The sequence below is a fragment of the Gallinula chloropus genome (assembly GCF_964237585.1).
Source record: "Gallinula chloropus genome assembly, chromosome: 11".
NCBI lineage: Eukaryota > Metazoa > Chordata > Aves > Gruiformes > Rallidae > Gallinula > Gallinula chloropus.
In genome coordinates, this window is record NC_140096.1 from 5,463,709 (window position 1) to 5,486,822 (window position 23,114).

The following is a 23,114-nucleotide window of genomic DNA, read 5'->3' on the forward strand; positions in this document are numbered from 1 at the left end:
AAGTGTCAAGTCCTAAATCAGTCCTAAATTCAGCCTTTCCAGCATCAGGGAGCGCTCCAGTTTTGCATCCTCTTCCAGGGTTTTTTCAGGGAAGGAGCTCTCCTAAGAGTGGGGAGAACCCGCACACAAGTACAACCCATGGCAGGTGAACGAATGCTTATGTTAAAGGGACTGCGGGTAAGAAGATAAGCAAGGAGTACTCCAGATCCACAGGATTTAACTGTCCTGAAATTCACCTGTATTTAACTCTCCTGAAATTCATCTATTTCCTCTCCCCATTCTACTTCATGCTGTGCTGCTTTCTTCAAAGGCACCGGTTGCATTCCTTGCCACTGACTCAGAGGACGCCTCTTCCCAGCTGCAGTCCTCAACCGCATCCTTGACACCTATTCCTTTCTCCAGCAAATGGATCCATTCATTAGCAGAAGGGTTTATTTTAAAAAGCTCAGCATGAACACAGTAACTGCAGCAGTAGTGCAAGGAGGGCAGTAGCTCAATACCCCAGTGGACTGGGACCAGGGCACAGTGGCACTCTTGCAGTTAGTAGAGGGCATTCCAGAGTAAACGACTAAGCAGGCCATAAATAAAAATAAACGACCCTCTATACAGTGGAATCAACTCCACTACAACTCCCTACACCTAGTAGATTAGTAGAGTATTGGTGAGAAATCTGGAGTCACCTGAAATGAGAGGCTTAGCACAGTTAGTTCCAGAGACTGGGGCAGAACTGCAGCCACAGTTCACAATGCGTGCACGGGGTTTATGCACGCTTGCTTTCTCTCCAATTTTGTTGAAGAACATGAGGAAGGAGAAAAGGAAGGATGTTATGGGAGAATTTCCAGTGGCAGACCGTCATTCCAGATGGGATATGGCCAGGGCACCACAATTTGTGAGTTATAAAGAAGTTACAAAAGAAGGGGGAAGGACTGCAGGCATGTGTTCAAGACTCAAAGCTCATTTCCACCCTTCTGTCCTTCCCTCTTGTGAAATATTTAGAATACACTGCAAATATTTAAAGAAAAAAGCCCTTGCAAACAGTCCCAAACCCGTACTTTTAAATAAACCAGCACAACAAAGCCAGGAGGGCAAAGGGCTGGTAATGAAGAAACCCAGGGATCCCACGTTAGACCTGGGACCATGCTGGGAAGGAATTTCTAGGAACAGGAAGCAGAAGCTGTACTTCAGCCCTTGCCTGCGCGATCCTGCCTGATTCACTGAGCCAAAAGGAATGTGATCTTGGCAGGCTGAGACAGAGCACCGGCTGCAGTGCCCTGCCCTGTGTGTTTCTGTGACTCAGGCTGATGGGCTGTACTTTGGAGCCCCATTACCTGCATCTGGGGCTGGAGCGCATGAGCTGAGCTGCAGACACTTCCTGCCTTTACAGCACCCTCTGCATCTTACGCTTCCGCCTGAAAACCAGCGTCAGCACCACTTCCAGGTGGTGTTTTCTCCTGGCAGTATTGCAGTGTTCAAGCTCAGGTACATTCAGGGAAGATAAAAGAGCATTCAGGAGAAAGAGAGAGGGGGAAAAGTTCTGGAAAGAGGCTGAGATACCACCTCTCTCCCTGCCCCCAAACGCTGGCTCTCAACCTCACATCCCTAGATTTCAGAAACAGGGCATTGCTGCACGAGTCTAGAGCAAGGCCATTAATATTAAAGGCTTTTGTACAGGACTTTTCAGTTGTTCATATTTCCCTGCTAACAAGAAGGGAGGGGACACAGCTGGGACAGGTGACTCGAGCTGGCCAAAGGGGGTATCCCATGCCAGTTGCCTCATGCTCAGCACAAAAGGGGGGCTGGTGGGGGGAGGAGCTGGTAGCTCCAGGTTGCATAGTTTTGGGGATGGTCCAGTTCCGGGACGGTTCTGAGCTGTACAGCCTGAGCTGTGTGGTTCAGTGAGAAATTGCATTGTGTGTCACCAGTGTCATATATTTTCCTATGAAGTCCTGCTATTACTGTTATATCTGTCTCTCTGCTGTCCCAGTAAACTCTCCTTATCCCAGCCCTCAACAGAACACGGAGCCGCTGCAGGACCTGGGATGTCACCGACAGACAGACTGACAGGGGAGCACAGCATGAGATTCAGAGGAGCCTTCAGTGTTACGTCTTTATTATCCACCTTGCACCTGCCATTCTGAGGAGGGAAGCACCCTCTCAGGAGTAGGAGATGGGACATAAAGAAATGTAACAGCACTACAGTAACACTCTGCAACAGCATTCGCTTCTCCATTGATAAAAAATCCCCCAAACCTCAAGTTTAGAACAATGTAGGAGCTTCTAAATAAAACCAGTAAACATAGTGTTTAATAAATAAAACACATTGCCTTGCTTCCACTGCTTTCTCAGCTTCACAGTCTGTTCTATATAAAGTTTCAAGTGTCTATGCTTTTAGAAGTTTATTGGTTAAGAGTCAAAGAACAATTCTTAAAGCCTCGAGCGTATGGACTTTGTTTCTTAAATAGAGCACAGGTTTTATAAATAGCAAGGTACAGAAAACAATACAACAGAGAGACCAGTAATACAATTCCATTTGCAACTGTGTGTTTCCAAGTGATATTTTAAATTCCTGAATCCAAACTCTCCCCAACAGGAATGAGATATGTACATATTCAAACACTGCCATTTGGGAAAACATTTGGGTCCCACACTCTTCCACTTCCACTGTACATTCAAACAGAAAAATATTTTGGTTCTCCAACATAAAGCACCATATAGAGTATTTTAATCTCAAGATAACCTCTGGAAGTATCACACCTTGGGCAGACAACTGATTTCCAAAGATCTGGACTCTGACTTTCTTCATCAGCTACACAGCACTCTCGAGTCTTTGGTCCTCTGGCTGTACTCGGGGGCAGCTACAGCCCCATCCCTCCCAGCAGTGCTCTCCTGTTCCTTATTCCCCACCAATCATCTCTGCACCTAGTTAAGTATCCTGGTTTGGAAAAGCAGCTTTGATTTGCTGTAGTCAGGAGAAATGGTGGGTTTCATAGACATAGGAAAAGCGTAGAGACACCTCTGTACTGGGGAGGAGTGGGTGATAGCACCAGCGCTGTGCCGTGAGCATCCACCCTACGCACAGCTCGGGTGACAAGACGCTGCAGCCAAAGTGCTCTAAAAATCCATCTGGAAATAATTTAACAAGTTCTTCATTCCACTTTATCTACCAACCAGGAATTTAACCCTGAATTAGGACAATTTCCTGCAGTGAGAGCATGATGTCAACATTCACGTGCTACATACACCGCAACCAGGGCTGGGTCAGCACCTGCAGAACTCCCCTCCGAAAGTAGCTGGGCTCCGGCTCCACCGCACGACTCAGCAGCCATCAGCACCCTCCAGCCACACGTAGGATCAATCCTTCCACCTGTGGGATTGTACTCAGAACAACACTGAGCAGGAGTGTGGATAAACAATGGGATAAACGATGGGAAGAGCTGGTGTGGTCATGAAGCACTGGAACACCCTCATCATGCAGGCGGAGGGGGGTGAGGTGGCTGCCTGCTCTGTGAGGAACAGCTGTGCTGCTGCAGCCCAAGAGCATCACCTCAGCATTGCAGAGCCAGTAACGTATCTCACACTTCTTAACACGGCAACTACACACATCTACAACCTGAATACCAAACCAGTATCTCTGCCTGAGCATAGGTTAAGAACCTAAATCCTGCAGCAGAACAGCTTTGTTTCTTCAACTGGTGGCAGCAGCTTATTGTTCTCCTCGCTGCAATGTAACGAGTACTGATGTACCGTGGCTGTACTCCATAGTGCAGCTGTTTCCATACACCGGTGTTTCGCTGGTAGCTCTCAGGTAGAACACAGAAGCTATGAACACTTAGGACTTTTTCTATACACAGTCTCTGCACTGACACCAGACTTCCAGTCAGCAACCAGAGCATTAGAGATTTCCTGATGTGCTCCAAACTGGGTGTTTCTCCTCTACAATCAGACTCGAGCTACGTGTTTACTCTATGGACTTTCATAACGTAATCTAACGTTATCGAGCCCAATATTGGCTTCAGATCACTGTCTCAGCAGGGGCCTTGAAGAACAATGTTCATGAAGTATCATTATCAAGAAACAGGTAGCTAGCTTTAATTCTCAGTGAGGCTGTTTTTAATATTGATGATCTAATGACCAAGCCCTGCCTTGTAATAGTTCAGTTTGGTAGCAAAGCCTGGAGCCGAACACCCCGAGCAAAGGAGGTCTGATCAATCCATGGAGCAGATAAATTCTGTGACGGTGTTTGGTATCTGCCAAGCCTGCACTGCACAGACTGGGCAGGTGAGCGATGTGAGACCTGGCTCATTTAAGGAGTGCCAGCAGGTACTGGCAGTGAGCACTAACATTGCTGCCTCAAAAGATGAGCATTCCTGCTAATCCCACGTCACACCCAGATGTTGCAGGAGTTTTTGGTTTAGGAGAGGTTGGGAATGAGCAAGCCTCCCAACCTGCTCTACCTTCCAGGGATCACAGTAGGAGCATACTAGGGCGGGGAGACGGAGAGTTACACGTAGGTGTGACATCAGAAAGCAAACCCAACGCCTCTCGCTCATCTCCGCCTCACAGGAATTCAGATCACAACCGGTGAGGTGATGTGAAGCCAGGAGTGGGAAAAGCCAGAGCCAGAAGCTGTAAAGAGAAGGATTCCAGAGGAACCATCTCCAGTAGAAGGCAGGCTGTGGGAACACGGGGCCTGGGAAGTGCTGGAGTAAGGCACGTCTACCTGCAAATGCAGATCAGCGATTTACTGTCTTTTAGCACAGTACTGAGCTTGACTTTGCATAATGTGGCCTGTTGTAAGGCTGGGAAAGGAGTTTCTGGGTCCTCAGTTTCCTTAATTGTACTGTGATGTTTTGGCAAACAGAGCTATAGGGAAGGCTTTTTGGTAAGTCTAGTTCAAAATAAAACGAAGCCACAAAAAGAAACCCTGGGAGAGTCTCTGCAAGAACAAGCTCTGTGTTACAGGAGAAACACATCCCAGAAGGCTCGCGAAACGACCAGTACAAGCACAGGCTCTTGCCTAGTTTGGTTGGCTTTTCAGTTTGCTTCAGGTTGTTTCTTCTGCTGCCTCACAGGGCTGGGAGAGGAAGGATGAGTCTTTCATAATGCTGTGTCATCGTCTTCTCCAAAACTTCCCACCAGGAGCGAATGCTTATCTGGTTCGTTAAGAACGATGCTGTTTACTGAACGCTTGTCCGAAAAGAGAGAGTTTATTGAGGCTCGACTGTAATTGATGATTCGATCCATCAAGCTCAGTTTGGGGGAGCCTGTCCCAGTCTCATCAATCCCAACGTAGACACTGATTTCTGACGGGCTCTTGTGCTTTATTTGGCCACCGGCCCGGAACTCGAGTTTCTCAGCACTTGGTTTCTGGTACCTAAGGAAGGAAAACAAAGATGCTCAGAGGGCTGGAGCACCTCCCCTATGAAGACAGGCTGAAGGAGCTGGGGGGACCTCATTGCAGTCTTCCTGTCCCTGAAGGGAGCAGAGGAACAGGAGGGAATCAGCTTGTTAAAGGGCAGAGACTGGCAGGACAAGAGGGATGGAGTGAAGCTGAAGGACGGAAGGGTTAGATGAGGTATTAGGGGGAAGTTTTTTACAGAGAGAGTGGTGAGGGGCTGGAACAGGCTGCTCAGACAGGGGGTGGATGCCCTGTCCCTGGGTCAGGTTGGATGGGGCCCTGGGCAACCTTGTGTAGCTCCAGGCCTGGAGGTTGGTGTCCCTGCCTGTGTCAGGGGGGTTGGAGCTCTGTGATTCTTGGGGTCCCTTCCAACCCAGACCAGTCTGGGATTCTGTGAAAACAACCCAACAAAACCAGAAGATGACAAGATAACCCAGGCTGGAGTAGCACAGAGTAAAATACAGAAACTAGCCTGTGTGCTCTGATCGTGCACGTGCCATGACATTTATAGTCTGATTGACAACATGCAACTGAGGCTTCTGATTTTGCAAGGCAAAAAGGGTGAGCTGAAGAAGAGGGAGAGCTGATACTGGCATCACTCAGTATTTAACTGCTTCAGTGGTGCTGAGTGTCTGCAGAACACATCGGCAAAACAGTCCTACTGAGAGCAGACAACTCCCACTCTCCTGTACCGACCCTTCTACTCCCCTTCTTCTGAACCCTCAGGCATTACCCAACGCTGGCTCCCAGCAACAAGCCTCAGTGCCAGTGTGGTGTTTGCAGCTGCACCCTTTGACCTTATCACCACCTACAACTACCTGAAGGGTGGTTGTAGAGGGGTGGGTGATGGTCTCTTCAGCCAGGGGACAGGAGATGGGATGAGGGGAAATGGCCTCAAGCTGGGCCAGGGCTGGGTCAGAGCAGATGTGAGGGAAAAGTTCTTCCCTGAAAGAGTTGTGGGGATGTGGAACAGGCTGCCCAGGGAGAGGGCTGAGTCCCCACCCCTGTGTGTGTTTAACAGATAGATAGATGAGGTGCTCAGGGATATTGGTTAGCAGAGGAAGGGTACGGTTGGACTCAATGATCTTAGAGGTCTTTTCCAACCCTGTGATTCTGTGATTCTTTCAGAGCCCAGCGTGTCCTGACAAGGACACAGAGGCCACCATGGCAGTTTCCCTTCCAAACACACTTTCCATTTGTACATTTCTCCTCAGTGTTGGGAGCGCTTTGGACCAGCTGACTCCTGCAGGAGCAAAACCAACAGCTGCTGACCACAGCCTTGCCTGAGCCATTCTTCAAACTGCCTGGAAGCCTGTCAGTTCCACACTTCCTTTCTGTCACTCAAAGTGAAAAGGTCTGAGCTTCAAATCCATAAAATTGTTCATACTTACATCTTCAACATCAAGGAAGAAAGCACAACAGAGACAGAGGAGGCAGCCATTGCTGCAGAACCCATCCAGGGCTGCAGCACCAGGCCAATGGGCAGGAACACACCTAGGAAGAGAAAGCAGCACGTTGCTCAGGGCAGGAACACAGCACTCCTCACACATGGACACGTGCAATTCCACATGGACTGTCTCATTTTAACTGCATTCCAGTCTGTTAATAAATGGGATTTTAGTTCAGTGCTAGAACACAGGTATTTATGTAGGAAATACTTGTGCCCCTCAGCTAGACCCTACAGCTGCCTTCTGCTGGATGTGTCACTGTAGTGGTCTGGAAAGCAGAGGTGGCCAGGTCCTGCCCACCTCCCTGGCACCTGCTTCTTGGCAGGATCCAGCTCTTTCAGTAAGCCTCCTATGATGGAGTTACTCTGAGGTGCTGAGCATCTCCAGAGGAGGACAGCTCCCAAATACACCACTGCACATGCCCAGGCAGAGAGGTCCTCACTTCTCACAGGAGGAAAGAAAGGTGACTGATACTCTTCCACACAACAGTAAATCAACACAATCTTCTACTCACTGAGCCCAATCTTACTCCTGCACGTAAACATTCACATACCTGCAGCTATGGGAACTCCAATGAGATTATAAATTAGAGCAAAGACAAAGTTGATCCGGATCCTTTTCACAGTTTTCCTTGATAAATCTATACTTGCTACCACATCCATCAAGTCATCCTGCAAGACAGTATGTTTATTGGAGAAGGCACAGGACAAAAGCATAGATGTATTGTTGTCATGCTCCTATTTAATGGATGGAAACAACTACAAGTAGTAACTATTCTGTAGGCTGCTCTAGTTTCTTTGCACAGAGCCCATACAGTCGACACCAGTCTTATTCCAGGTGTCACCGTAACCCAAGTAGCACCCACAGCACCACAGAGTACAGCTCTAAATGCTGACCACAACTTTGGTCCAGCTGGTGTTGATATGTGGGAAGAGGTGATGATAACCCTGAGGGTCCTGTGGAACGTTACTGAAACACAGTTTATGTTTGCCAAAGCTCAGGTCACCTTTTATGCCTCTGTCCAATCTCAAACTTTATCTGCCCCAAAATCTGTAGCACCCAGAAGCCAGGAAACTTTCCTTCCTAGGATAATTACCTAGGATAATTACACTAAACACAGTGATGGCCTTTTCTCCACTCCAGTTCTTCTGGCTTATGAAGGCTGCACAACCCAGCACTGGTCTAAACCATTCAATGACATCTTAGGCCTTCTAACCACTCATGTCATCTCACTTTAATGAAGCACTCTTATTTCTTACCTTAATTAGAACCACATCAGCTGCCTCAATGGCTACATCAGTACCCTTGCCAATAGCAATTCCCACGTTGGCCATGGCAAGAGCCGGGGAGTCATTGATACCATCTCCAACCATGGCCACCCGTTTTCCTTCATCTTGCAGCTGTTTCACTTTGGCTACTTTGTGGGAGGGAAGAACCTCTGCGAACACTTTGGTGATGCCAACCTAAAGAGTGAGAAAGCACAGAGATGTCTTGCAGCTTTGCAATAGGCATCACAGTTTCTGCCTCTACTAACGTGACTAGGAAGAGAGGATGAAACCCACGCTATCACTCATGGGCTGAAGACCAAGCCCACCTGATCCATTATCAAGACAGCTCTGAATTCAACCTTGAGGCTGTTTCCACTCAGAAAAGCTTCCTCAGCTCTCCCCTCACTCTGAGTTTCTTAACCTTACCATTTTTCACGACAGCCATGAGCAACACCCCTGGGATACAACACACTTCCTGGAAGCAGGCTGGGGCAGCCTACAAACCCAAGCACACATGTAGCAGCCTACCTGAGAGGCAATAGACCTTGCTGTTTTGCTGTTGTCCCCAGTCATGAGCACAACCTCTAATCCCATACTCTTCAAAGTGTAGACTGCCAGCTCAGCTTCTGGCTTCACAGTATCAGCGATAGCTATCAACCCACAGAGCACTCCTGCAAGACCAGAAGATAAGAACACATTTGTTATAAAGGCTTTTATTGCTTTAGGGAAAAAACCCAAACAAGCCAACAACAAACTTTTTTCCCCCAGTAAGACCAATTCCAGAAGCAGTAACACCGCCAGTAAAAAGCGGAATGAGAACTGGTATCGGGGCAGTGATGTTTAAAGCAATGCAGAACATGGATTGTCCAACAACAAAACCATCCCTTCTTCCTCCTGCTCTGACACCTTTGCACAACGTCCAACTCTTCTGTCAGCTAAAAATGTCAGGAAGTGTTCCAAAGCTAGCAAACCATCTCTCCATCCCATTATTCTGCCTGGTAAAACTTCTATGACTTCATTATTTGTTACTTTCTATTTAAATTGTGACAAATCAGCCTCTGAATAAAAAAGACAGCACTGAACTTACCATCAACAGCTGCTAGAACTGCTGTGTGGCCTCGGCGCTCATGGTCCATCATGGCTTTATCTACCTCTTTTGAAACAAGGAGGCCATTCCTGTTCATCCACTCCCGGTTCCCAATGAGAACAGAGTATTTCTGAGAAGTCACAGCACCTGAGGGAAGAAAGCACAGCCCTGCAGTTGTGTGGCCAGGAAACTTCCCTCCAGCTAATCCTATCCCCAGTTCTCCCACTGTGCACTGAAATCCCATTACAGTGAATCCAAAGTTTGCCTCAATACTTTCTGCCCTACACAAGAGACACTAACATGTCTTCAGAGAATCACAGGTCAAAGGACCAGGTCCCTTTCCCAGTGCTTCTAAGGCAGATGCCTAAGAGAGCTCAATGATCTAACAAGGACTTGTTCTTGACTGGAAAACCATGCTAACCTGGGATGAAGAAAGTAAAAACAGAGAGCAAGGAGACAATTCCTACGTGATCTTCCAGCCCCATATCCAACAGGCAACTGCAAACTGCATTTAATCAAGATGTCCAGAGTGATGTGTGAGCATCAATTAAATGACCAAGTATTTCACACATGCCCAGTTCTGCAGGGCACAAAGAAGTGACCTCATTCTTAAGGAGCCTAAAGATACAAGAGCAAAATGTATCCATTTACTTCTACAAACCAGACTTCGCTTACTTGGTAGTTCAGCGTCAATAATCAGAGGAGGCTGCACTGATTCGTCTGTGTGTTCCTCAATTTTCACATTTTTTAGATTGTTTTCTTCAACCATTTTGTTCTTCCTGTAGAGCAACATTTCAATGTTGGTGACTTTACAACTGATGCCGCAGCCTGGGACCACCTGAAAATCTGTGCATGTCCCAAGGGTTTCTGAGTCCAGTTCCTAAAGAAAAAGGACGCAAACTGAGAAATTTTTAAAACATGTAAAACAATGTCCTATTTACAAACTCCACAGAGTAAAGCACAGACAAACTAACTGTAACAGGAGCAGAGAAATATTCAAGCAATCACCAAAACACAAGTTTAGCATCTGATGCAGCTGGTATGGTCTGGAGTCAGTTATGTGGCTCCACAGTTTCCAGCACTCCCCACTGAATACATGGGTTACTTTCTAAACACCACAAGACCAGGTGTGCAGAAACAACGTACCTTTTTGCAGTACTTTGTTATTGCTACTCCAAGAGGATGCTCACTGTTACCCTCTGCAGTCCCCACTATGGCCAGCATTTTATTATGTGATAGTTGAGTACTCTCCACCAGCATCTTCACCTGCATCACTTCTGGAGTCCCATGAGTGATAGTCCCCGTTTTGTCAAATACAACCACCTTGACCTGCAGTAAATCAGGAAGACTTCAGGCAGCGGACAGGGCTCTAACGTGCAGCTCCCTCAGAAGCACCAGGCCCACAGAACCGATCAGACATCGCTTACTAACATGTACTGATGTACATGTAACGATCTGCTCAGGCAGCAGCTGGCAAAACACCACTGAGACCGGCCCTTAAAGCTCTCGTACCGAGCACCGTGTTCCTTACCTTGTGTGCCATCTCCAGCGGCTCTCCTCCTTTGATCAGGATGCCGTTCTGAGCTCCTACTCCAGTACCGACCATCACGGCAGTCGGGGTGGCTAATCCCAGGGAGCAGGGGCACGCGATGCACAGCACTGTGATGGAGGCTTGGAACGCAAAGCGGATTATCACCTCGGCTGCGGAAATGCTCTTATTGTAGCCCTGGGGACAGAAGTGTGGGTTAGGAGTAGAAGATGCTGGACAGAAACAAGGCATTCCACTGCACATTGCTTTTGATGTTAAAGGAGTCTGCAGATGTATCAGCTTAAGTATTAATATTACAGAGTCAAGCGCAGGCAAATGATGCAGAAGTGAAGATTAATGACTAATTAACGTGTGACTCGGTTCTTTTCTACACCACATATACCCACGATCGATTATAGGACGTGTTTGATGTTAAAGGAGTCTGCAGATGTATCAGCTTAAGTATTAATATTACAGAGTCAAGCGCAGGCAAATGATGCAGAAGTGAAGATTAATGACTAATTAACGTGTGACTCGGTTCTTTTCTACACCACATATACCCACGATCGATTATAGGACGTGTTCCAAACTAAGGTACTACCTGCTCTAACTCTCTCATGCTGTAAGGTATTAAAAGATACTCTACCCACAATATAGACAGTAACGAATAAAGATGGTATGAAGAATGTCTTCCTGGAAAGTGATAAATTCTAATCAGAAATAGACATGAACCAAGAACCTTGTGAGCTAAGCAGCCCTCAGGTACAAGTTAGGATCCTGACTTTCCTCTAGCATCTGTAGCAAAGATGAACTCCACTGATTTCAAAGTTGAATTCACACAGAGCTATGCTCACAAATCAAGACTGAGAACTGGAGCTTGTGTCTCAAGGGACTTATTTGCCTCACAAAGAAGGAACAGAAATTGGGAAATTTTAATATTTAGTATTTACTTTTTGTTAAAAATGTATTGCAAGTTAATACGGTGTAAAAATATATGTAATTTCATAAGTTTCACAGTATCATCTCTAGGCAGCAACTGCCTGCAAGGCTCATTCAGCAAGGGAACCATCGCAGTCTCACAGACTTGTAGGCTAACTATTTTTAAGCACTTCAGAAAGTGTTTAAGGAGACTTACTTACCAGAAAGTATTTTTCTACTATTTCAAAATCCACAAATCCAATTATAATCCAGGCAAACAGGGTAACCACAGAGACAGCCACAATACAAGGAACGAAGTAGCCACTAAGTTTGTCTGCAAATTGCTGGATAGGAGCCTAGGAAAGAGAAACACGTCAGCTCCAGCACCATTATGCTTACTCTCTTCTGTGCCTTCAGACATGGGGTACAATCACATGGGTACAATCACAGCTCCTGGCTACAGCACATTTGGCATACCACACTTCATAATGACATCGTTACTTAATAAGATGATGAGACTTCGGGACAGTAGACTTTATCAAAGTCCTTATTCAGCAAGACACTTCATTATGCAACTGCAATTCAAGTCTAAACCACCTTAACCATTCTTCAAATGGTTTAGTATGCTGATGCCTAAGCTGTAAGACAAAAGCTAAATGCTTAATTGGACCATACTCTACCTTTGAGGTCTGGGCCTCCTCCACAAGCTTAACAATCTGGGAAAGAGTTGTATCTGCTCCCACATGGGTTGCCGAAATCAGCAGCGATCCGTTCTGATTGATAGAGCCCGCAATAACTGTATTGCCAGGTTTTTTAGTGACAGGCATCGCTTCACCTAAGGAAAGGTCAACAACAGATAACTGAGGTCTATTTCTCAGCAGCATTACAACAGCTTCCAACTCCTAAACACGCGCGTAGAAGAGCGAGGACAGGACCAGCTTCAACCTCTGCTCTTCAGTTTGGTTTAATATAAAACATTTTCACCCCTGTGAAAAGCAAAGGCTTACCTGTGATCAGAGATTCGTCTACCATAGAGTGCCCTTCGACCACATAACCATCCACTGGGAATTTGCCTCCTGGGATCACCTTGACAATGTCACCTCTTTGAACCAGCTCGACATCAACTTGCTCCTCACTAGAATGATGTAGGGGTTTTAATAAGACTGTTAACTGATGTTACCCAGGCAAAATGAGTTGTTAGCACACACAAAGCATAATCCCGTTAGTTGATATTGTTAATGCATATAAAAATTCAGAAGAAAGGCTGTTTTAATTATTTGATCCTAATTTTATATACTTTCCAGTTGAGAAAAATCCACTAATTTTCTTATCACATCAAAAATTAGCAAGATTCCAGTAATACAAATCGAAGCAGTATTCACTGTTCTGTATTTTAGTATTTCTATCTGGCAAGTCTGCCAGATAGAATTCTGCAAATTTGAAGTTATTTGCTTCACAGTTCTGTGGCAATGTTGCCAGTGAATTAAACACATTAACAAGAAAGGAACAACAGAAAAACTGACAAAGCAAGGTACCTTAAGAGAATGTTATCAGGACCCAAGGTAACAATAGTGGCTTCAGTAGCTTGTAACGAAATCAGCCTTGCCAGTGCTTCTGATGTTTTACCCTAGAATAAAAATTCCATATTTTTCTGATTATGTTATTGCAAAAACCTGCTGGGTAAATGACAACAGCGTATGTTGTAATTCACCCCATTAAGAAAATACCTTCTGCAAGCAGACAGTAAGTCAGTTCATATATTTACTGGTTTGGTTAATGAAGATGACTTTACAGCGAAGAAGGTTAAAAGAACCTTAGAAAGCTTTTCCATGGCATCTGTTTTTTCATTAATGGAATGCAGCATTCTGAAATTATTCTTGGTGTCTTGCAGCTGGGAGCTACCAGGGGCTTTGATCTTCCTTACCTTTGCAACGTGCTCCAGCCACCGGCCCAACGAGATGAACACAAACAGCATCGGAGGCGTGTCAAAGAAAGTTACAGGGTTGACTTTTGCTTTCTCAGCCATTGCAACTAGAAGAATAACAAAGGAGTAGACGAAGGCAATGGAGGTTGCCAAAACGATGAGCACGTCCATGTTGGCAGTTTTGTGCTTCAGTGCTTTGTATGCCTGAATATAGAAGTGCCACCCTCCAAACACCTGCAAGAAGAGTACCAGATGTATTACACACACATTCGTAACACGCAGCAGCATCTCCCTAAGAGGGAGGTACCAGCTTTATTCCTGTTATTTGCCTTCTCCATCTCTTCCTGCACAAAATCCCAGCTCCCACCACGGGTTATGATCTCTACCCCAGTACTCGTGGATCTTGTCACCTCTGTGTGGTTCCACCAGCCACTCCCTGTGCCTACCTGTGCAGGCACCACTTGTTTTGGCAACAGCAGAAGTATGTAATCTCAAAAGCATTTTGAATCAGCATAATTACAGTCTTACTTCAAATTTAATTTCATCACCTTGCTCTCTGAGTGTCTAAGCCCAAGAAACTCGGAGTTGTAGTATTTCCACTCACCTGTACAGGGACACAGAGTAAAAATGACACAAAATTCATAACAGACAATCCTGGTAGGAGCTGGTATTCCAGGACCATTGAGGAGTGAAGGGCCTCCATTTCCTCACTGCTCATGTTGTGACGTGCATGAGCTTCTGAGAGCTGATTGTCCATAACCATCATGTAAATCATCAGGCCCATGACAGGAATACAGAAAACGAGGCTCACAACAAATGACCTTTTCCACCTCAGATTGAAGAAACAGGAAAAAAATAATATTTTGCAGCCAAGTGCTGGGTAACATTTTAGTGAGCAAGTCTGCACAGTTACAAAAAAGGTAATTCTATTTTTCAATCAGCAGTAAAGACAAATCAAAAATGTTTGTAGAATGTAAATGCATTCAGCAACACTTACTGCCTGATCTCCTGCTTGTGATCCAGATGACTTGCAGACCGATCTTTTTTTACTAAGGAAGTAGTGAAACCTAAATCCTAAGGAAAAAAGCACAATAATCAAAAAAAGAGAACAAATTTGTGTATTGGCAGATTACTGGGGGCAATAGCCTCACATCTGATTTACTTTATTAACATTTCCGGTATGTTTTAGTTACCTCACAAAGAGAGAAAAGCAACCTGATGTGGAAATCAACCTTTGTACAACATTAAAACCCTGTTCTAAAAGGTGGTTCTTCCTGAAGCAGAGTAGCAGAGAAATTAGGGGAGAAAGTCAAGAAACTTAATTCATATCTCTCCTGCTACAGCACTCCTGGATGTGCTTTATTCTTCTACAAACCTATAGCTGGTATCTTCAACTCCACCCCAGCCTGGCTTTCCAAGTGGTTGTTTCAAAACTCAGGCAAAGCCTGAACAGACACATGATCTGCAGAAACCTGCACTAAGCAGATGGAAGAGGCAGAATTTTTCCTTAAGTAGAAATTAAAGCCATTTCTGTTTCCAGGGTATGTAACTCTTTAAAGAACACTGGGTGTTTTATGAGGCTTGGTGCCTTCATGAACCTTACCTTTATCACTTGTATAACATCTCGAGGACCTATAATCTCAGGATCATATTTAATGTGTGCTTTGTTGGTTGCAAGAGCTACTGAGCAGTATGAAACACCGTTAGTCTTCATGAGGGTGGATTCTATTTTGTGTACACACGAAGCACACGTCATTCCTCTCACCTGTAAGATAAAGGTTCCTTCTTGTTATCTAAACCACAGGTTACTCAGCAAATGCACCTTCAAAAGCAGGAAAAGAAAAATCACTTATGACTATCCTGAATTCCTTCCTGTCTATTTTTGGGGTTAGAAGCAGTGAGATGGACCTCTAGTTAAGGACAAGAGCACTACAGAGGAAACACAGCATAGAGACAGAGACAAGATCATTGAGCTCAGCTAAAGCTCTACCGGCTTTTCAAGCTCAGAACTGGGGCACACTGAGCTAGACTCAGCTACAACAACAACAACAAAAAGGAAATCCAATTCATGCAATGGGCAGAGTAATCAAAAACACCACTGGAATATTTCTCTGACTTCAGTGCAGTAGTTGGCCAGCAGAGTCTATGAGCTCTAGTTTGTGCTACATCCCTGATGTACTCTTAATTTTTTGTAAGTTAAGCTCTGGTACAGGACTAACAGTTTAGGAAGTGGATACTTATGCAAGTGTATCCAATAGGTAAGAATAACAAAGACAGGGGTGGCTGGCTTTAATTCCCAGCTTACAACAAGTTCCAGAATTCCATCTCCGTCGCCACAGTTTTCCATCACGGTGGCTCCAAAGCCCAGCTCCTGTATGAGCTCTGCAATAGCTGCGGGGTGTATGACAGCAGGGTTGTACCTCACTTCTGCCTTTCCTGCCATTAGGGCAACGAGTATCGAATGTATTCCTGGAAAACAAAATGTGTGAAAGCAGATCATGTTTAAGGAAAACACTGGGCTTATGGTAGTGTGACAGCACAACAGAAGTTCATTGAAATTGAGAAAGCTACTGCATTGTAGGTACCTGTGAAGAAAACATCATCATTTCTGGAAGATCACAGAATCACAGAACTGCAGGGGTTGGAAGGGACCTCCAGAGATCATTGGGTCCAACCCCCCTGCCAAAGTAGGTTCCTTAGGACAGCTTGCACAGGCATGTGCCCAGACAGGTCTGGAATTATCTCCAGAGGAGATGACACATGGACAAGCAACAAAAGCACCTGGGTGTAGGTGCGACAGATGGAAGCGTTACTCCGCAAGAGCTGCACAAACATCCAATCCGTGCGCTATGGAAAGATGATCTATTTTAGAAGTACAGTTCTGCCTATATTTCTGACGTGCATTTACAATCTCTCAAAGCCTTATCTTCAAGAGAGAACATGCATGAGAAAATGTAGATGCAATCATGTGCAATCCTACTGTGCACCAAGTGAAAAGGATTTAGATGCACCCATTTTGTGGGATGAAAAGAATTAAATCCCAGTTTAATTTGCAACACATCCATCTTCATTACAAAAATTAAACACAGTCTATGCTAGTGACTATTTGTTGCATCATAGGCAGCTATTTCTTCCTGGAAACACAGTCATTGTGCTGACAGAAGATAGACATGGTCATCCTGACCTGCAGAGCTAAAATTAACTTATGCCTCTTTAATGCCCATTAACACTGTCCCCCTCTAACTGCTCCCTTCCTAGTAAGGCACATACGCTTCTGCCTTGAGGCTGCAGACCTGGTCACATCCCTCCAGTAGAAAAGATTTGGTTTAATTTCCAAAGGATCTGTATTTGATCCCTACAGTCTCTTCGGAGCACTCCAAGCCCTGCTTTTGCGAGGGCAGTCCCTCACTGGCATGCCCACAGAGCAGCAGGAACGACACTGGTTCCATCCTCTGAACCACCAGTGAGTAGACAACGTTCTTGCCCATGAAATGCACTGGCACAGTACTTCTCCTGCATTAAAAATGCTCTACAAAAGTTAGATGGATTCTCTAAACGAAACGTGTGGGAATTATCAGGTCACAGACACGTATCTTACCGTCTTCTCTTCTCAAGTTTCGCTCAATGTTGGCTACACATGAAGCACACGTCATTCCTGTGACCTGGACATAGCACTTGGACACAGACTTGGTCTCTTGCCTAGCGAGGTGGGCTGGTGATGCTCTGGGGGGAGGCTCGGTTGTGCGAGACCCCAGCTGTTCTCCAGGTGACGGCTGAGCTGCTGCCTCAGGGAGCTCTGCCTTCGCTGAAAAGGAGACCACAATTCACCACATCAGGAACAGCCACCACAGTGAGGTATAAGCTGGTGCTACACCAGCCATAAATACACATTGCTGTAAATTTACACTAAAACCAGCAACTGCACATGTCAGATTCGTTTGTCTGTCCATCAGTTAAGAGTCAGCCAAAGAAAGCCGGACAAAGGTTGGGCCACTGATGTGCGCACTGTGAGTGTGTGTCGTTCCCTTCTCTCGTTGTATTTGTCTGTTCTGTTGCACTCCCTCTGTCCTCTGCAGGTTGTAAGCAAAACCTCTGCACTGCAACCTCAACTTTAAGCAGTTTGATTGACTCTCCCAAGGGCACAAAGGTAAACTGTGCTCTGTGGAGCAGGGAGGGGGCAAGCAGCTGGCTGGTGCTCAGCTGCCTACCAGGGTTCTCTCACAACTGCATCATTTTAACTTCTCCAGTGATGCCCACACTCTTCAGATTCTTGTCACTACTCAGTCATGCCTGAGCCTGCTAAAACATCCCTTCACTAGCTACTCCACAGGAACCAAGTCTCACTATTGAGAAGCTTCAGCACAGCAATCCATAACATTCTTCACAGGTAACAGAGCTCAGATTCCATATTATACAGTAGCAAAGTGGAGCAACACTCAAACATCAGTATTTATCTGGAAATATAAATAGGGTATTTCATCCATTTTAATTAATTTGATGTATTAAAGGAAGTGTGCACATGTTTAATTACCTCACTGACAATGAAGATGGAAAGCTTCTCTTGGCAAGCACAAGGCATGACACTGCTAGATTTCACCTTGGTTGGTACCAAATCCTACACAGACCTGCACAAACCTTTTAAATGAAAAGTTCAGTATGTTATTACCTGATAGAGATGCATCAAAGCCCATGTCCTCTATTGCAGACCGCAGGTCTTCTGGGCATGTCTGCAGAGGGTCGTATTCTATAGTCCCGTTCTGATTTACGAGGGAGACGAGAACAGATTTGACACCTGCCTTTCGGGACACGACTCCCTCAATGGACTGCACACAGGAGTTGCAAGTCATTCCCTCAATGTTTATCACAACAACTTGAGTCAGTGGCTGGCCAGCATCCTTCAAGGGCACCCAAGGAGACTCCAGTGGAGATGCCAGTGTGGGGAAAAGTGCTACATTTTCATATTGGTCAGGAAGGCTGACTTTAAACGTCTCTGGAGACACTGCCTCAATGGCTTTTCTCAGTGCATCTGTGCTAATTAAGCTTGGGTTATAGGTTATGACAGCTGATTTCTTCTCTAATGAAACAACTACACTTGTTACTGATGGGAGTGCTGATATGGTACTCTGGATATTGAGGACACAAGAATTGCAGTGCATGCCATCTATTCTGAAGACAACTGTATCATTTGCATTTGAGTTTTCTTTCAGTGCTGTCTCCGAGCCTTTGGTCTTCCTCAGCCTTTCCAGGTCAACAGCACTGAGCTTCAGGGGTTTAGGCTGCTTTTTGAAAGATGCTGTGAAACCCGCAGCTTCGATCTGATGTTTTATTTCATCTGCTGTAATCAGGTGAGGCTGGTAGACAACAACAGCTTCCTGATTGTCCAGGGACACTGAAAATTAATTGACAAAAATAAGCACGCATTCCTGCCCTCAGCATAGTAAGCACAGTGCCCTGAGAGCAACAGGTCTTGTCAAAGCTTCCCAAGAATGTTTAAATGCACAGAATGTAACTGCAATGGAAAGGAGATTTAGCTGGCTTGGTAAATATCAGACAACTTAGATCTTCAACAGTTTTTGTCTAGTACTACGAATCTTTTTCTGCTATTTTTTTGCTCTTTCCCCAGGGCTTTCACAAAAGGCATCACTATTTCTTACTGAATTTCTCCTGTTATCAGGGGTCCATGGCAATACATTTATGCCAAAGTTATTTCTACATGTACTTTTGTCTTGCTTTTCAGATACAATCATACATATGCCAGTATTTTAAACTGAACAGAAAATACAGACTAATATTAGCTATGATACAAGGAGAGATATTTGATATTAGAGATTTCTATAACTGGTAAGACATTACAGAACACTACTACTCCAGGCTCCCTAGTGAAATACAAAGCAACCACTGAATGCTGGCACACACGTAACAGCAATAGCCTCCTCACAATCTGGGGCCCTTTCTTCACTTCCAGTCCAAATTAAGTGTGTAACTGAATACACAGAGAGTAACTGTCCCAGTAAGCTACCCAATCGAAACCCAAGGTATCTCCACAAAGCCACCAGAGAACAGCACGGTCAACTCCAATTCATGTAAAAATGCACTGAAGGTTTTACCTTTAATCCGCTGAACTCCTTGCAATTTGCCAATCTTCCCCTCAATGGTGCTGGTGCAGGAATGACAGGTCATCCCCTCTACTTTGAGGCGCAGTAATACATTACTTGCTTGAGACCAACTGGAATCTTTACCAGTCTCAGGCATGACTTCTGGCGCAGAGGTATTTAAATCCACTCCTGGGACCACCTGCATGACCTGCCTGCCGCTTATAACGGACGGCATGAAAGTCACCACTGCAGTTTTTTGATCAGAGGACATTTTAACATCCATGATACCTTTGGTTTTTAGTAATGCACTACAGATCTGCTTAGATGTTAGAGCTGACTGAGTAGGAATGGTAAGAAAAAGTGTGTCGGGTAAAACAGGTTGTGGGTTTGAATCAGGCAACGTAGCATCAAATCCCATGTCATAGATTGCTTCCCGCAGTGTTTCTGGAGTCTGGAGGTTTGAGTCATAGGTGATGACTGCATTCTTATCTTCCAGAGATACCTTGCAAGGGAAAAAACCAAACTGTCAAACTGTAGTGTTAGGAGATGAGAACTAACACCCTACATGACACTAGAAACAGCTTTTACTTGCATGTATCAGTAATACTTGTCCAGTGTGATTTTATCTGTCACCACTCACCTTGGGATCTAAAGCAACATCAACAGCCACCATAAAGTAACTTCTGCTCATCTGCGCAACAACATGGCTAGAAAGAACAGGCTTCTTCCCCCTGTCCAGTTTCAGAATCCTTTACAAGCCTGCCTGGCCACTTTTACTTCTGACATCCAGACACCACCAATGCATTTAATGAAACATCCAGAGCCAAACTCTTTTGAACTATGATGACTAACCTAATTCAATCCCAAATGCAAAACAGCCCACAGAAAAAAAATTAGTTCTAATCACATGTACCATTCTGCAGTTAGTAGCCATCACCCTCAGGCTACAAGGATGGACAAAACCACTCTTGAAAAAACCCACAGACTTCAGCAGCAGTGAAAGGAGCTCTGTACTTCCTGGCATCTGAGGCACAGGCTGTTAACTTGCTACAGGCAATAAAGTGCATCAGACTTCACAGAACAAAATTCAGTTTCAAAATTTAATATCCAACAAACATTTAAGAAGATGTCTTTCCTCTCTCTGTACACTTTGGAGATCCAGAGCCGTCCCGATTTGGTACAAACCTTTCACATCAGATGGTACAAATATCCTCAATTTAATTTTTTCCCAACTGATGATACATCAAAAACAATTACTGCGGCTTCCAAAAGGGAAAGCCAATGCCTGCCAGAGGCCCAACACATTATCATTCAATTCTATCTTTCCTCTGGGCAAAATACAACCTAAAGGCCACAGTCATGATCAAATTAGGCCAGTTAAATGATTTTAAGAACCACCTTTCTTCATTTCTGTCACAATTATGGGCCTTAGCAGAATTAGCAACGTGGACATTCGTTGGTGTCATTGTAGCTGGAGGCAAAACAACCTAAATGCAGCCCTGTGTGTCTGTGTTTGCCATCTCACAATCATTTTCCTTGATGCCTTGATTCATAATCACTGAATAAAATATTGTGTGGCCTTCTTGATTTTTCTGAAACAACTAAAATGGAAGTTTTGATGCTGTAATGAGAATAATTAATAAACATGACCTCACATAGCTCCTCATAGTCCTGCTCTACTCGGACTTTTGTCACATATTTTCTTGCCAAGAGTAGTTTTAGAAATAGTATTCAGCTTTGGGATAAGGTATTTACCTTAAAACCTCACTACAAGACTCTTAATGCTGTTCTTTTATAAACCTGCTCCATTCTGTCGGTGAAGCCACTGTGGAATGCACACTGCCTTCGCTCAGCTTACCCTCTGCTACTGCAAGGCACCTGCACATGCTCAGAAATTAGCTGAAACGATAGAAACGCGGGTTGATGAGATTAAATCTTTTGCTAGAATAAGGCAGACAGGGAGGATTTTGAAGTCAGATTATTTGGGGGCATTAATTTCCAGGCTGTTTTTAGCCTTCACTTGATGTTATGCTTGTGGATATGCAGTGATTTATCCGAGCACACCACGCCACAGATGTGAGCTGTGGTTATATCCCAATTTCTACAACACTCTGCTCAGCCTTCCAAGGTGCTGGCGTCAGACCACGGCCTTGTACAACATTAAAGCTCAGCTAAAACTGAAGGAAGATTTAAAATGTAGTATTTTGTAAATGTTGCTGCCATTGACCAAAATGTCTGTGTGCATACACCAACAGCTACCTCAGCCAAAAGGAGACTGTACTAAGTAGTACATCATTTACCTCTGTACAGGATGTTGCACCACTGTGCGCCCTTCAAAATCAGCTAGAGGTAATATTCCTAATGTACCCCACTCTGGGATGGAAAGTGCTCACTTAAGATGTATCTGCTACAATAAAAATTATCTTTGGTGAAACCAGGAAGCTATAATTTCTTTAGAGTTAAACCAACCACTACAGACTGTTACAGCTTGATTTCGGAACCTAGGGATTAAATCATTAAACTTTGCCATTTTCTGTTACTGCTACCGTTAGGGCTGTTCTTCCAAGCATGAATTAGTTCATAAAACTAACAAGAATCTCACAGCTTTTTGACTGTTGTAATTATTCAAAGCACTGTAGAATCGTGTATTGTGTAGGAATAATCAGCTCACCCTGGGATACTCTACAGTCCAGAATTCTGCCCATGATAGAAAAAATCCCAACAAAATATTCATGTCTCCGTGGAGCTAAGAAAAGACTAAGTTAAAGTCAAGTGAGATGAAGGAAGTCTGGTTTGAGGGCAAATCAAGTAGCTCAGTTAGTAGTTCAATACTACAGTCCTGTTGCTTTTCCGTTCCCTCATGGACAGTACAAAGGAAAGGAAACTCATACTGCTTGAAGAGCTAGCAAGGCTTTCCTTCATCTCCTGGATTACCTGCTACCACAGCAGTGAACCTAGCACTCATTTTTCTCTTGCACCAGAAGCACACTAATGCTCTTCTACCATCAGCTTCCCAGCAATCATACAGAATATACTCTTTCCCGCATACGTTCTGCCCTTGATGCATACTTTATCCTGGTTTCCTGTACAAGAACAAAGCCTTGTTAAAGAAATGGCCATAGTGTCACTTACTTTGATGCTATGGATACCATTCATCTTCCTGACGTGCTGTTCAATGGTCTGAACACAGGAATTGCATGTCATCCCCTCCACGCTGATGACTACTGATTTTGCCTCCATTGTGAAGTTCTACTCAAGTTGTCTTGCTGCTGTTGGCCAAAAACAATTAAGACATCTGTTATTAAATCATTTCACAGGGATGGAAATCACAACAGGGATTCAACTTAAGTCACACTTTAGTAGATGTCAAAAACCAGTGCAAAGCAGGACAGGAAGGAGAAACGTAGATGTTTCTTCCTATGAATTTTCAAAAAAGGTAAAGTGCTCA

General features: G+C 44.7%; 1 protein-coding gene across 1 annotated transcript; it reads right to left on the reverse strand.

Annotated features, from left to right (window-relative positions):
• Positions 1-5,031: 5,031 nt before the first annotated feature.
• On the reverse strand, positions 5,032-22,906 carry ATP7A (ATPase copper transporting alpha; the record flags this gene model as incomplete). Its single annotated transcript, XM_084269140.1, has 22 exons — positions 5,032-5,374; positions 6,790-6,892; positions 7,400-7,517; positions 8,106-8,309; positions 8,643-8,785; positions 9,202-9,348; positions 9,877-10,081; positions 10,348-10,530; positions 10,733-10,927; positions 11,869-12,003; positions 12,328-12,482; positions 12,655-12,782; positions 13,183-13,274; positions 13,572-13,805; positions 14,176-14,401; positions 14,569-14,645; positions 15,175-15,336; positions 15,877-16,040; positions 17,170-17,376; positions 18,238-18,960; positions 19,679-20,168; positions 22,799-22,906. 22 exons carry the CDS (start codon positions 22,904-22,906, stop codon positions 5,098-5,100), a joined length of 4,476 nt encoding a protein of 1,491 aa, XP_084125266.1. The 3' UTR covers positions 5,032-5,097.
• Between the last annotated feature and the right edge of the window lie 208 nt (positions 22,907-23,114).